This window comes from Lissotriton vulgaris, chromosome 9, assembly GCF_964263255.1.
Source record: "Lissotriton vulgaris chromosome 9, aLisVul1.2, whole genome shotgun sequence".
NCBI lineage: Eukaryota > Metazoa > Chordata > Amphibia > Caudata > Salamandridae > Lissotriton > Lissotriton vulgaris.
In genome coordinates, this window is record NC_141697.1 from 768,455,273 (window position 1) to 768,471,562 (window position 16,290).

Consider the following 16,290-nt stretch of genomic DNA (forward strand, 5'->3'; position numbering starts at 1 on the left):
GACCCCCGTAAGTATGATTATATATGGGGCCGCCTCTGGGGGTAAGTTTATATTGGGTAATCGATTAGCGGTCACCTTAGTGGGTGTCTCTTTCGGTTTGGGTAGAAGTGGTAAATCTAAGGAAGACTGCTTGTGGGCTACAGCTTGTGGCAAATTTATTGTCGGGGCAAGTGTTGCTTCACCTGTGCTCGAAATATATCCGTTAGGAGAACTACTAATGTGTGGCTGATGGGGAATTGAAGGCAATAATTGGCGTACATTAACAGAAATTTGCCCAACTGGGGGACTACTCGGTTGTGCAGCAGGTGGGTTCATGATAGTTGTCTCGGTAACAACAGGATTAACAGATGGTGGGGGAGGCAAAGTGCCACCCATGCCCACCCCCCTTGCCTTCACTAAGGTTACCACTTTGTCTAACCTGCTCATGATTAATTTCATCTGGGTATTAATAAGCTGCTCAAAATGGTTCTGCAGATCACTAATTATTTGAGATACCCAGCTCGGGGGTACTTGTAGCTGCGGTGCTTACCCCATATTTTCCCCTGTAACTACAGTAGTAAAAGCAGTCGGGACAGAGATGGTTTTGCCCTTCTTCTGCCTAGGTTTCTTAATGCTGGTCCCCTTTTTCTTAGCAGTTTATACCTTTCCCCCCACTCCAATTATCTCTTGATCGTTATTATTCACTATCTGGGCGTAAGGGATATCTATGGCAGGAGACACTAATGGAATGTTTGGGGGGGGGGGTCATAGCCATGTCAATCTCAGACTCTTGGGACAAAGAGGTGAGGTCAAATTGCGGAGTTAATGATAAACGCCTCTCGGTCCGCTCAATTCCGCTAGAAACCTCAACAATAGCTTTACGCAACATTCTATCAATTGTGGTGCGCTGTGCAGGTATAAGGGGTGGGGTTCCCTTTGGTATGGTCACAGAACGAGATTTAGGTAGATTGTTAAAACTCAATTTGGAGGACCATGTTTGCACAGTTCCAGCCATTATGTTTGAATTTTTTAAATAGAATGACTGGCAGGCAAAACGCGACTCAACATCAACTTCTGGACACAAAACCGACCATAGTCGACTACAGTGCTGATCAGAGCCACCCCCGAATAAGTAAACAACAAACAGTCTCGAGGTAACTACCCAATCCAGTCAATCTCACACAGTAGAACTACCTTTCTTCTGGCCAATGGCAAGTTCCGCTCTCGCCCTCATGTTCCAGGAGCTCTTCTCAGAGGGGGGGGGGGCACACCCCAGCCTCTTCCGGCCCCTGACGGCCACAGATGGCCCGCCCTTTGCCCGGACTTAGCCCGGCGCCCGCCTGCGTGCGTCCCGCAAAGCGGGAAAGGCTTGTTGGTTAAACCCCCCTCAGTGTCAAGGGGGAGGGGCTGTAAGTCCGCCGGTCGCCCCGCTGAGTCCTGGGGCGTGGAGTCCTTAGTGCGCCGGCCCCTGCTGGCTTCCAAACACTAAACGCTGACACGAAGCGTCTTCCGCGAAGCGGGAGGAGCAAGAAATATTTTAAGCCGCCGGTGTCAAGTGGAGGGGCTGCAAGTCCGCCGGTCACCGCGCTGCGTCCTCAGGCGTAGAGTCCTTAGTGCGCCACCCCCCCCGCTGGCTTCCAAACACCAAACGCTGATACGAAGCGTCTCCCGCGAAGCAGGAGGCGCGAGAAGTTTTAGAAGCCCCTGGTATCAAGAGGGAGGGGCTGCAAGTCCGCCGGTCGCCCCGCTGCGTCCTGGGGCGTGGAGACTTTAGTGCGCCAGCCCCCGCTGGCTTCCAAACGCCAATATGAAACATCTTCCGCAAAGCGGGAGGTGCGAGAAGTTTTTGAAGCCCCCGGTGTCAAGGGGGAGGGGCTGCAAGTCCGCCGGTCAGCCTGCTGCGTCCTGGGGCGTGGAGTCCTTGGTGCGCCGGCCCCCGCTGGCTTCCAAACACCAAACGCCGATACGAAGTGTCTCCCATTGGCTCATAAACTTAAGTCCAGCCCCAGTTTATCTCTGGCTTTGCTCTATTCATTTTCCATCTTGCCAGGTTGGACAAGGCACAGAAATGCAGAAGAGCTCATTAAATATTATAGTGTGCACCCTGAATATCTATACCAGAATATCAATGAGACATAATATCGAGGACAAAATATATATATTTTTTACCTTCTGGTAAGTCAGACTAGATTTTCTATACCTAAATCCAGATATATGTACCTAAGTGGTACATATATCATCAAGCTAGATCGAGAGTTAGGAATAGTAAATATATATCAATATTCTCTTTATTTGATTATATTTATTTGATTATTAGAAATAGCCATTAAAGAACAAACAAGCATCACATAAAATATGCAATCAAATTACAATCTATATTTCTATTTATGCTCTTATCCTTCAATATTTTGTCCCCTGAAATTCTGTCCTCGATATTCTTAAACCACAATGTTCTGGGGTCGCTATTCAGTAGTACAATAGTGCAATTGATTAGTACACTGGTGCCAATTTCCTAGTAAAGCCCAGAGAGGCAGGTGCCACTCAGACATTGTTCCTTCATTCTCTCCACTGTGCCAATGAGTGCAAAATATAAGAATGAAAGAAAATGGAGCCTGCTTCAAGAGTACCTTACAGATGATATCAGCAAAGGTCTGGATGATGCCTTTTGTTCTTTCCTTCCATACTGTCTTAATTTCCTTCTTTCCTTCTGTCTTTCATTCTTTCCTTCCTTTTCCTTCAATCTTTCATTCCTTCTTTCCTTCCGTCTTTCTTGCTTCATACTTTCTTGCCTTCATGCTTTCTTGCCTTCTTACTTTCTGTTTTTATTTCTCCAAGGCAAAAGGCTGGCAGTCAATGGCATAACAGCTGGCTTTTTTTTAGGTTTATGTTAGCCAAGACCTTTTGATTTTACTAACATTATTGTATGACATATTATAGCGGTTTTTAAGCCACACTTCTTGTAATTGACTGGGGTTGTGTCATTAACATTTTTCTCCAACCCATTCAAGCTTGCATCATGCGCCAATGCGACAACCCATTTTAGCTATTGATTGACTTCACTGTGAGCTACAGCATGCTGCCCTTCACAATGAGCACATTAACACAAAAAGTCGTTTCCTTCAGTGCCAAGAAGTACCATGGTAATGTGTGCTTTTTTAAGACCAAAAAATTTTTTTGCCTTTAGCCAATGCTTTTATTTATATTGATGAACACCCAACAGATTCGTAAACAATAAAGATTTGCAAAAACCACAGCAAAACAAACCAATAATTGTCAAAAGACGTTTGCCAAAGCTCGTTTTCCTTCTGTTGTAGGTGGAATAGAACTTGCTTTCACACATCCTAGCATGAAAACTTGTTTTCCCAGTCCCACTGTAGAGTTTGTATCATATCAGTATTATTCTACTCCAGTGACAATTCCAAGTCGAGTATAAATAATCCACACATTCCTCAGGCCAGCTGATCTGTGGTAATGAAGCAAACCCACATATTTTATATCTGTGCATTGCATGAAACTACGTAGGTGCATTGAGGAATACAGAGAAGCACAAACAAGAAATGTACACATTACTCAGAAAAACCTTGAACACTTCAAAAAATAGTAGCCTCTAAAATGAGAAGTTACAAGTTTCTGTTCTTCAGGAACGTTCACACTGATTTAAAAGGCTTTTGTTGAATGATTTGAACAGACAAATTGCACATGGGAGTAACACTAAAAAAACTGATTATTTATAGGTGAGGTGCTATGAAATAAACTATTATTGATTCAGTTAGTACTTATTTTACAGAGCACCAATATGTTGCCCTTGAGAGCTAGCATGCACAACAATTTTCAAGGTAGTGGGATGGGCATTAGAAAATAAAACTTGATGAAACACAGTGTTTAATATGTGGTGGTGCTTACAGGTGGTGTGGCACAGAAACTAATGTTTGGGGATCAGGACTTATTGTTTATCTTCAGACTTTGATCCTATTGAGAAAAAAGAAAGGCTAAAAAGGGATAACGGAGAGAAAGAGAGGAAAACCGAGTGGGAGAAAAATGGATAAAAAAACAACTTGTAAGAGTTAATCAGCTCGGAAGTTAAGAATTGAAAATTAAAGAGCCTTGGTGTTCGGCAATGGCGACATTCAACATCTCTGATAGGGGGCTGCTAAAACAAATTTTAAGCTGCTGCACTTATTTATTTTAAAATTCTTTCCAGCCAGCTTTACCCCACTTGTAGGAATTTTGTGGATTCCTGCAGATTCTCGAAGTTCCCATCACAGAAATGTAACAATATGCATGATTTCAGGCAAAGTTTGAGTTTTGACGGGCATTGTGGGAAAGAAAACTTCATGGGATCCATGCAAGGCACACTACCTTGGACTCCCCAGGTCTCTAGTTTTCAAAAATGTACAGTTTTGCTAGGTTTCCGTAGGTGCAGGCTGAGCTAGGGACCAAAATTCACAGCTACCCACTTTGCAAAAAAGGGATCTGTTTTGAGTGGAAAGATGTGATGTATCCATGTTGCATTTTTGGTTGTTTCCTGTTGTGGGAACTAGACCTACCCACACAAGTGAGGTACCACTTTTATCAGAAGACCTAAGGGAATGCTGTGTGGAAGGAAGTTTTTGGCTTACAACATTCCAGTAATGTGTTTTTTTTGTCAATGTTTGAGCATTAAAACACATTCTGGGTTGAAAAAAAACCTATTGAGAGCCACACAATTCACCTCACCCTGAATTCCCCTAGGTGTCTAGTTTCCAAAAATGTAAAGGTTTGCTACTTTTCCCTATGTGTCGGCTGACCTAGGACCCAAAATCCACAGCTACCCACTTTGCAAAAAAGGTCCGTTTTGAGGGAAAAAATATAATGCATCGGCCTACCCACATAAGTGAGGTGCCATTTTTATATTGAGAATTAGAAGAATGCTGGGTAGAAGAAAGTTTGTAACTCCACACAGATCCCAGAGTTTTCCATCACAGAAAAGAGAGGAAAATGTGTTTTTCTAGCCAAAGTTTGAGATTTGCAAAGGATTCTGGATAAAAAAAACTAGTGAGAGCCACACAAGTCACTCTACACTGGATTCCCCCAGGTATCTAGTTGACAAAAATGTACAGGGTTGCCCGATTTTCTTGGGTGCTGGCTGAGCAAGGGCCCAAAATCCACAGCAATCCACTTTGTAAAACAATGGTCAGTTTGGTTATTTTGCATATTTTCTTGGTTCCCTCCAAGGGAATATACAAACCTTGGGTACCCTTAGAAGCCACAGGATGTTGGAAAAAAATATGCAAAGTTGGTGTGTGTACCTTATGTGGAAAAATATTTATGGAACCCTATGCACAAACAACCCCAAGTAGTCAAAAAAGGGCTCTGCACTGTTGTAGGAAAGGAGGGGGTAAAAGGTGTTTTGTAACCATAGTATGTGCTTGTTGAGTAAGGCAGAACATCTACAAACTATGTGGGCCAATCTTTCCATTTAACTGTTTCGGAGCCCTCATGCCTGCTTGATTGACATTACCTTCCATTTTGTCATACAATTAAAGGTAGGAAATAGCTTGCAGCATTATTCTAACTTTGTAATATACTGCAAATGTTCAACATAAGTAGTTCTGTGGACGCAGCACTTTGTAAGAATTTAGTTCTAGCCAGGAATGTCTTCTTTTGCTTAAAGTCAATTAATCTCCTGCAGGGCATGCCGTTTTGCCAGTGTATTAAGGAGTTACTTAAAACAGGTATTTTACAAATCTTAGTTCCACTGTGTGTCTGCTCTCAATGAGCTTTACTCAGTTGCCAAATGTTTCACCCATTTGTTCTTTATATTGGCAGGACCTGATTTCATCTCCTCCCAGATGTAATATTCGAGGTGTCAAATTTGGGGTGTGCCTTAATTTGAATGCTTACTTTAGAAATACGATTGAATGAAGTACTTGTTAGTCCATCAATCCAATTTCTAATATAATCTGCACTTGTGATGAACCTTATGTCAGTTCAAATCAAATCAAAGCAAGCCTTATTAGGTTAAAAAATACAAACCATAAAAGCATCCTAAAAACAATAGCAGTCTCACATTTCATCCTAAAGGAGTACGATTAAAGTGCATTTAAATTCCAGTTAAAAGTCAAAAGTAGCATTTTCACATTTCAATTACAAGCGGATACAGTAAAGTGTATTTAAGGTCCAGGAGCAGGCCCAATAAACATTATATGTAAAGTGTCATGTGCAAGATACAACCTTAAAAACAAACAAAAAATGTTCACATTTTATCACAAGGGAGTACAGTAAGGTGTTTGAGTTCCAATAGCAATCCCAATAAGCTTTATACTTAAAGTGTCATATGCAAAAGATACAATCTAGGGCATTTCTCATGTCCTGAGTTATCAACTGCCATGATGCATCCTATCCTATTCGTATATGAGGGGCTCTAGGTGTGAATTATGTTTCCTTACTCTAATCGCCCTCTGGATATATACTGCCACTGCATTACAGACTCTAATATTTGCTAAATTACACATAAACTCAAAAGCATTTTTGTAGGTGTACAGTCTCTCCTTTAGAAACAATGGTTGTAATATACTATTCCTTAGATCTCTGTAAAAGTCACAGAATACAATGAAATGCAAGGTTGATTAATCTGACTTTCTATCACAAGGACACTTTGGGAGACTTCCAGTCCACTTCCCCATGGAAGGAAACACAATTAAAAAATGGGCTAATCCCATTCTTAATCTAGTGAGGTAAAATCTTTGTCTTGTATTTGTGACCTATGTTGAATCCCTATCCCTAGTGTCCTATCATTAAATCCCTTAATCATGTGTTTTGAGTTTGCTTCGTCTTCCCTTGACCTGCTCCTAGATTCTATTATGGTTGTTTTCAAATCATTTTTACTATACTCGAGTATTTGAGTATTGAACATTTTCAGCGCATTCATTAAAAAGATTATTAATATACATCAGCCGCGGTATATTCTTCCCATGATCTATTACAAGACAATCCTTGACAATGTCCCGAATAAATTTTGCACCCTCCTTACTCCATATTCTATACCAGGTATATATACTTGCCAGGATAATAAAATCCTTAATATATGGAGCACCCAGCTCTTTGTGTACAATATATATGGGGCTGGATTTTGGAACAGCTAACAATCTCAGTAAAAAGGTATTTTCTTGGGTCTGGAGGATTGAGTGGTTTGTAACTCCCCATAGTGCAGCACCGTAACATGTTCCTGAAAGACACTTCCTTTTTCTGTACATTGACATGATTTCCCTACTGGGTTTATTACCCATTTTCTTTGAACATTTTTAAATTGCTTCTATTATCTGAGTAAATTGTAATTTACAATGTTCAATATGGGTTCCCCAATGTCCATTTGCTGTAAATGTTAGGCCTAGGTAAACAAAAGAATTAGTTACTGCGATAGGGACATTATTTATGTGGTGGATCCTAGTCTTTGTTTTTCCCCTCCCACACACCATTGCGAAGGTCTTTTCATATTCAAGATCAAGTCCTTTTTCTGGGGTATGCCTCCACGCTGAATGCCACAGTTGGAATGAGTTTTTCTTTTATTACTTTAAGTAATATCTGGTACTGCTGGCATCGACAGCTGGTATTGACAGCCGTGAACAACTAGTCAGCGCTTTCCTCTTTTGTAGGTAGGAAGAGTGTCTAGTGACCTGTTCTTCTCATAAAGGGTTTCTGATATGTTCACAATCAGCTCTGTGCATGGTATCTGGCCTACTGAGATAGATTTGATTTAATGTATATGGACAGTGCCATGTTCAATGTTATTTTTCATGTATTTACACAAATATACAATTGGGTTAAGTTTCTGAATATCATATAAGTTGGTCAGATGGAGGGCTTGTGTCATTTGCTGATACAGAACTGTTTAAGTAAATGACTGAGCTCTGTTGCACCTGCTACTTGTTTTAATGCCTAACTCACTTTTCAAATGCAAACCCGCTTTTCTTTTGCAGCTGCTGTACCTGAAAGGAATACAGAGGATGATGCAGAACAGGAGGATATCAAGGTGGCAGAAGAGGAAGAGAAGGCAGAGTGCAATCTCATATCTTCTGGAAGCCCAACAAGAGAGAGGTGCATTCCCTGGGCATGTGTTTCTACTGCTCTAGCCCTGCTATCACCCCTTTGATGAATCTCCTCCCTCCATCCCATTATCAGCCCACAAAATCTACACACACACACACATCCATACACACCAATAGGTGGGGTGCTAACAAATGATGTGAGTTTCACTGGCTCTTCTTTTCTACCTTTAAAAGACACTAATATGAAACGAAATGCCCATATTGATAATTCTATTTGTCAATATACCTCACTGCTCCATATTAGCCCTTCTAGAGCTTATTTTGTTGAAAAACATAAGTGTAGGGTCCCAAGGTTTTTGTTAGGAGCCTTGCACTTCCGAATGCCGGGGCTGGCAGATACCAGGATGTCCTATTCTTGATTCCACCACATTACATTTTGTTCCATCTCTCTAAACCTCCTTTCCCTTTATTTCACTCCGTTCTCACTTCTTTTTCACCAATGCTTTCTCCCTTTGCATTGGATTGTTTCACTACCTTCTTTCTCCCCTTTCTTCTCTCATGACTACCTTTCTCTCTTGCTCTGGGTCAAAGTCTAATGATGGAATGTAAGTCCTAGTCCTCACAATTAAGTGTTGTTCCGTACCCTGGCTTTGACATCCCACAAATGAAGCAGTATCCTCTTCCTTTTCACAGTGTTCTCCAGTCATTCCTACCCTGCGATCCCTCACCTTCTTGTAGATAAAGTTGTATTCTCCTCCTCTTGCCATGATCCATTTCTATGTAGCCTCTGTTTCCAATTCAGAAAGTGAACACACATTCAGAAATAAACATGTCCGACATTTTATAACTATCAATGTTGATCTCACAAAGAGTGTTCAAAATCCTGCTCCATGTACCATTTTTGTTGTGTTCAAGCTTTGGGAATCTGTGCTAATCAATAAAATAACACCTTCTAAAGTGGTTGCACAGTGGTTCAGGCAAGCTTTAATGCCAATTTAGGGCCAGATTATGAGTCTGGCGGTCCTCGTACGGCCAGACTCACGGTGGCGTGGCAGTGGCGGATTCAGTCACCGCCATACCGGGGGTGACCGCCCCATTACAAGTTAGGAAGTCGGACTGCCCTGTGACAGCTGACACCACCTGGAGGTGGCGTGGGGGTCAAAGGTCCAATATGCTTGGTGATATTGTTGCGGTCCCTCCAAGCATATCACAAGTTTGCTCTCCTCCAGGGTTTACATGGCAGCTCCTCCTCCATTTAAACCTTGGAGGAGGAGCATGCACACAGGAGGTTTAAATATGACCCCCTGTGTGCATGCACAAAAGTTCCTGCACAGCATGGACTTTCAAGTCCATGCCGTGCAGAAAGCACAGTGGCCTTTAAAAGAAGTACCGCCATGTGAATACCACGCTGTCCAACTGCCATACTAGAAATAACTTGTGATCTGGCGGGTGGGCCCCAGCAAGTCTCAACGGTGTGGGGGCGCAGCTGTGGAGTACCTAACAGGGCCGGACTGAGAACCAAAATCGACCCTGGCAAAGTGCTTGCCCCCCCCCTCGGGCATTGGGGGTGCCGCCGAGCTCTTTGACGGGGCCGGTTTTTGGCCGATTTTGCAGCATAGCTGCAAAATCGGCCCTGTAACAAAAACGGACCCCAGGGGCCCAAAATCAGACCCCACCTGTGCGACGCGCCGGGGGATTGCCCAATGCCGCTACGGCCTGTCCGGCCCTAAGTACCTCCCGCCCCACACTGCCGAAACTCATAATCAGAGCCTAAGTGTCAGCTACACTGAAAGCAATGCAAAGTTGCCCTGCCTGATATGTCACAGCTTGCTTAGCATTCTGTCAAATCTGATCCCTAACGCATGCCAAGAAACATGCCTTTAAGAATGTAAGAAAACCAAGCAGGGAGAAAGAGGTTCTAAGGTAATTGGTGAACAGATGGAAATTTGGTTGCAAGGCATGTCCCGCCACCACCGCATTTGTTAACATGTTCATTTCTGAGTGTGCTTGACTTTTTGCCCCCTTCTCTGTCTTTTCCTGACCAGAAAAAGCTGGCTGCAAAGATTTGGTTGCCTGACGTCCTGTCTCTTTCCTGGAATGTGTAGAAAAAGGTATGTTCATTTGCCCTGCATAGCAGTGGTGTCAGAAGCAAATATTGTCTTGGGCAATATACTGAGAAACTGAAAAAAAATTGTTTTCAGGAAGGTCTTCTGTGAAAAGCGTTTGTACTTTTTTTTTTGTTTAAGAGATTTGTATCGAATTTTACAAGAAACAATACAATACAATAGGATATACGTACAGGATGAGAAACAGAAAATATACAATATATTCAAAGATTAAATGAGTATTAAAAATATTAAATGAATACTAAAATGAGGGAATAAGAGAAGAGAGAAGAGTATGGAGAAGAAAGGAGAAAGAAAGAGAGAAAAAGAAAAGAAGATAGAAAGAGGGAAAGGTGGAAAGGAAGGGGAGACTTAAAGATAACAGAATAAAGGTGACTAAGGATTGGAGACAGAACCGGAAAGATACGTAGTAAAAGGCAACCAAAGAAGATCAGATTTAATTTTGCTAGAGAGGGATAGGGAAGAGGCGGTAGAAATCCTATGCTCAGCACAAACAAAATTCCACCAAGTTATTATAGAAACTTTTGATGTATCTTTCCAAGAAGATAAAATAACTTTAAAGGCAAGTGCTATAAAAAGGTCAAATAACAAGGAAATAGAAGATGAAGCATTAATATCAGGCGATAGCGAACCTAAAAAAATATTTTGAAACGATAATGGCAAATCACAATGAAAAACTTTCATACAAATATCCCAAACTGATTTCCAAAACAAGGAAACATTAGAACAGTTATATAATTGATGCAGTAAAGTACCCTTAACAGTAGAACATGACCAGCAAAATTAAGATGAAGAAGTGGAAAACTTAGAAATGCAGACAGGAGTAATAACAGCTCTATTATAAATAAAATACAAAGATTGCATTATACGTGCAGCAGGAGAAGTTTTAAACAATTTAGACCATAACTTATCCCAAGTGAAAATAGAAACGGAAACAGCTAAATCGTTTTCCCAGGCAAGTTCAGTAAGGGATTTAGGTTGTTTAGTAACAGCAGATAACAACAAATTATAAACATGAGCCGCCTTAGGTCTATGGGTGGTGAAAAGGGAGAACAAAGGATAAGAAGGAGAGAGTGGCGGTGTATCTGCAGGTAAGTCAAAGGTAGACAGATGAGATTGTAGAGCAGTAGAAATAATGGTATATTGAACGAGAAAAGAGTCTGGTAGAAGATAGGAAGACTGAATGATAGGAAAAGGGATAACTGAGCCAAAATGCAGCATTTGATGCACACATATGATACCCTTTTCTTTCCAGTATTTGAAATAGAAAGATTTACCCTTGTATTTAAGGAATTTATTAAACCATAAAGAAGACTATAAAAAACATTGTAATGGTGAGAAACCAACAGAGAAGGCATTATATAACAGGAATTTGGAGTATTTCAAGGTGGGGACTGTAGACAGAAAGGTGCTGTTGGACATGAAAATTACATCTTGAAATGAGAATTCCTTAAGAAGGGAGCGTTCAAAGAGAATCCAGGTGGGGATGGGGATGTCCCCAAAATCATAAGCTAATGCAAAGGATTGTTTAAGACGAAACGCAGAACGATACAATTTGAAATGAGGAAAACACACCGCACCTTCTCCCTTAGGACAAATGAGCTTGGCAATAGCAATACGTGGGTGTTTGTTGTTCCACTGGAATTTCGAACAAATCGAATTAAGCTGGGAGAAATAGGTGAGGGTAATCTTGACAGGGAGCATAGAGAGAGTGTACAAAACATGAGGAGAAATCATCATTTTAATAGTGTCGAGCCTACCCCACCAGGACAAAAATAAAGGAGACCAGGTAAGTAAAAGAGATTTAAGTTTGGAAATTAGGGTAGCGAATGTGAGCTTTAGGGTATCATGTAAGGAAGGGGCAAACCAGATGCCAAGATACTTAATTTCAGAAGAACACCAAGCAAATTCCGAATTGTTGAACATGAACTGGTAGCAAGAGGAGTTCAATGGTAGCACTTCAATTTTGGACAAGTTCAATTTATAACCAGAAATACTGGAATAAAGTCGAACTTCATTCAGAAATGGAGGGAGGGAGTCGATTGGATTAGACATGTAAATTAATATATCATCAGCATAAGCTGAGATTTTTGTGACATGGGAATTATGCTGGAACCCTTTAATTAGAGTATTAACACTAATACGCTCTAAAAAGGGTTCAAGGCAGAGAATAAAAAGTAAAGGGGAGAGAGGGCAACCTTGTCTAGTACCTCTTGATAAGGGAAAGGATTGGGAGAAGTGGTTATTAACAAAGATACTAGCTCTGGGACAAGAGTATAATAGTTGAACAAAAGAAATAAAAGAGGGCCCAAAGCCAAACCACTGGAGTGTTGCAAACATGAATTGCCAGTTAATGCGGTCAAAGGCCTTCTCGGCATCTAAGAAGAGGGCGGCAAGGGGGGATTTATATTTTTTGGTAAAGGAGATAACATTGGCAAACATTCTTGCATTATCGGATGCCAATCTACCCTTAACAAAACCTACTTGATCAGTCTTAATTAACAGGGGAAGTATATTTTCAAGTCGGGTGGCGAGAATTTTTGCAAAAATTTTATAGTCGTAATTATTCAGGGAAATGGCACGGTAATTCTTACAAAGGGAATGGTCCTTAGTCCTTATCTGATTTAGGGATGAGAACAATTAATGCGTCTATAAAGGAGCCAGAGGCTTTGGCATCAGCAATGAAAGAGTTAAACACCTTAAGAAGCTGAGGGACAAAAGTGGAGGAAAAGGCAGGGTAAAACTCAGCGGTAAGGCCATCAGGCCCCGGGGCTTTGGACTTTTTTAATGATTTTATTGCATTAAGTATCTCTTGAGAAGAGATATCAGCATCCAAAGCATTAAATTCGTCAGGCAGGAAGGGAGGGGAGGGAAGAGCAGAAAAACAATTGTGTAAATTTTGAGTAGAGGGGAAAGTATCATCCGAATAAAGAGATTGGTAGTACCTATGAAAAACATCAGCAATATCCTCATCCGAGGAGACCATTTTATTGGTAGACTCGTTCAGAATAGGCCCAATGGTTTTACGTTCTGATTTGATCTTTCAATAATTGGCTAACATACGGCCAGCTTTATTTTGACCCCCATGATATTTGGACTTTATTTTAAGAAGTACGTTGCAAGCTTCGGTCGTAGCCAGTTTATTGAGATCCGACTTAGCTTTAATCAGTTGATGTAGGGCAGATGATGATTTGGAAGTGAAGTAAGTGTGTTCCAACCCCTTTATATGTCTAAGTTGATCTTCATATTTTTTCCGTGCTGTCTTCTTTTTCTGGGATACAAAAGATATGACAAACGCACGAAAAGAAGCCTTGAAGGAATCCCAATTATTAGAAATACTAGTATCCTTAGGGTCATTAAGGGTAAAAAATTAATCTATATGAGCAGTGGCCTTTGTACCAAAAACAGGTTCAGATAATAAAAAAGTGTTTAATTTCCAGCGGCTAAATTGGGGGGAAGTGAGGGAAAAATCAAATACAGCATGAACAGGAGCATGGTCGGAAATAAAAATAGAACCTATATCAGAGGCTTGAATAGAGGGTAACAAAGATTTACTGACAAGAATATAATCAATCCTAGACCTCGTGTGATGCACATTAGAGTAAAAGGTATACTCAAACAAGTCGGGGTTACAGGTCTTCCAAACATCATATAAAGGTCGAGAGGTGATGGCAGACTGAAAGGCTTTGTGTGTTTTGTCTGGGTTAAATTTAGAGTTAGACAGCCTGTCTGAAAAGGGGTCCATCCATTGATTGAAGTCTCCAGCAACAATCACATTAGGACAATCAAGGGAAGAAAGGAGAATTTTAATACCATTCCAAAAAGGAGGATCAGGTTTAACCGGGCCATAAATATTCAATAAAACAAAGGTTTTTTTCTGCAGAACAATCTTTGCCATCACCCATCGACCGTTTTCATGAGCCTGAGTAGATAAAATCTGTACAGACAAAGATTTATGAAATAATATGGCAACACCACCTTTTTTGTTGAGAGTGGCAGAATTAACAACCTGACCGTCCCATTGTCTCTTTAACTTGAGAGATTCAGTATCAGTACAGTGAGTTTCTTGAAGAAAAACAATATGGGAATTAATTTTGGATAAATGAGACAGTACCTTTTGATGCTTAACCGGGTTTCCAATACCACAAACATTCCACGAAACAAGCTTACACATACTAGAGGGTAAGGGAGGTGATACACGAAGGGATGTGAAACATTTCCGGGAAACATCTGAAAGAAAAAACAGACCATGTAAAGGGAAGGTAAACAAATAAGAGAACTAAGAATACCAAAACTTCCAGGGTTCTCATGAGAAATCGAAGCATAATGGACAACGCAAAACAAGAAAAAATACACTGAAGAAAAGAGCATCCCATAAAGAGACACACCCTATGAGGAGATTTACATGGAGAGAGAGAAGGAATAGTAGAAGAGGCAGAAAGGAAAGGGAGAGAGAAAAGAAGAAAAAGGGAGAAGAAATAGAAGAGTATCAAGATAGAAGTGAACAGATCAAAGCAAGAGAGCCTGATCTGAGAAGAGAAGAACCAAAGTAGTAGGAGCATGGATACGCCGAAGAGGAAGTTACCCCCCATGAGCAAGCGATAGAGTGAAAGAAGAATGAGAACCTTGAAAAAAAACGAAGAGCACAGAAGAAAAAAGGAGTCCAGAGGAAAAGCATACAACACAAAACTCAATAGGCCAGATCAAAAGGGAAAACAACAAAGAAAAAGGGACATTAATCATTAGTGTCCATGCCAGATGAAGATATAGACTGCAAAAACGACTGGAGCTTCTGCAGGTCATCAAAGGAGTGAGTACGACCATTGTGTGGGTTTTTACAGAAGCATGGATGAAGGATACCATACTGGATATTCAATTGTCTCATCTGAGGACGGAGATTCAGAAATTCTTTCCGTTGAGCATTCGTAGCAGTAGAGAGGTCTTGAGAGATAAAAATGTTTTGGCCAGACCATATAAGACGCCTTTTTGCCTTAGCAACCTTCAACACGGACATTAGCTCTGTAAATTCAAGAAAAAGCATTATAATACCACGGGGTTTGGAAGCATTAGGTTGAAGCCGGCCTAAACGATGGGCTCTCTGGAAATTAAGAGGATGAGCCGAAGGTTGGAGATCTAGAAGATCCATCAGAAACCGCTGTAAGAAAAACACCATATCAGTCCCCTCAATATTTTCTGGAAGACCGTAAAGGCGTAGGTTGTTCCTCCGATTACGATTTTCAAGGTCCTCCGTGTGTAATTTCAATTTATGAATTTCTTGCTCCAGAAAAGGAATCTTAGAGGAGATATCTTGGATATTGCTTACATGTTACTCCAACTCCAGAACTTTGCCATCCATAACTGCCAGCTTTGCTTCAATCTGAGATAGTTGGACATTGGTAGCTGACATGAATGGTTGAAGACCGTGAACTTCTTCCAAGATAGAATCCAGGACAGGATTCGGCGAAGAAATGGGCGACGGTGGATCATTTTTTGGTCTCTTCACTTTAGCACCAGCGACTGAATGTTTCGAATTTCCGGAATCGTGAGACATGTTGTAGCCTTCAATTGAGATTGCAGGCACAGACACACGTGTAAAATGGAAAAAAAAAAGATTAGGCGTAGAAATATGTTCAGGCCAAGCAAAGGCAAGAGGCAAACAGAATTGGGCAGTTGAAAAATCCTGTATCTCATTCTAACTGCCTATCGAAAGAAATAGAAAAGAGTCACGAATAGGCAGAGAACTTCCAGGCTGATTTGGAGCAGTAGGTGAAAGTAGGCAGCAGTCAAAATATGTTCCAACACCAAAGTGCGTGAAATATTGAGCAATGGGCACTAGAAAATGCGAAGAACAGGCAGTAGTGCCAGGACACAAGCTAAAATGGGTGGCACCGCATGTTAGGAGCAGAAGTGGCTGGTGGCAAAAAGAAATTGACCCTTCAGTAGAGCTTCAGAGCATCACAGTTTACACCATAAGTCAGTTAATAAGAGCAAGGTGGGTACGTAGTGTAAGGAGTGAATGAGGAATTCATTGCTCAGCAATAGCAAATAGAAATAGCAAACTTATGGAGAGTCCAAGGAAAAACATCTTGCAGAAGCCACAAAATAAGGAAAAAAGAAAAGAAAAAAAAACGGGCATTTTCACCACATCCACAAAATGG

The 16,290-nt window shown here is 41.1% G+C and overlaps 1 protein-coding gene across 1 annotated transcript in view; it reads left to right on the plus strand.

The window, feature by feature from the left end:
* Window positions 1–16,290, plus strand: part of LOC147692227 (uncharacterized) — a 149,050-nt gene that overhangs the window by 72,782 nt on the left and 59,978 nt on the right. The window contains exons 6-7 of the mRNA XM_086936756.1: window positions 7,938–8,055; window positions 10,052–10,117. Of these exons, the coding sequence (XP_086792882.1) occupies window positions 7,938–8,055; window positions 10,052–10,117 (184 nt within the window). The remainder of the gene's footprint in view (window positions 1–7,937; window positions 8,056–10,051; window positions 10,118–16,290) is intronic.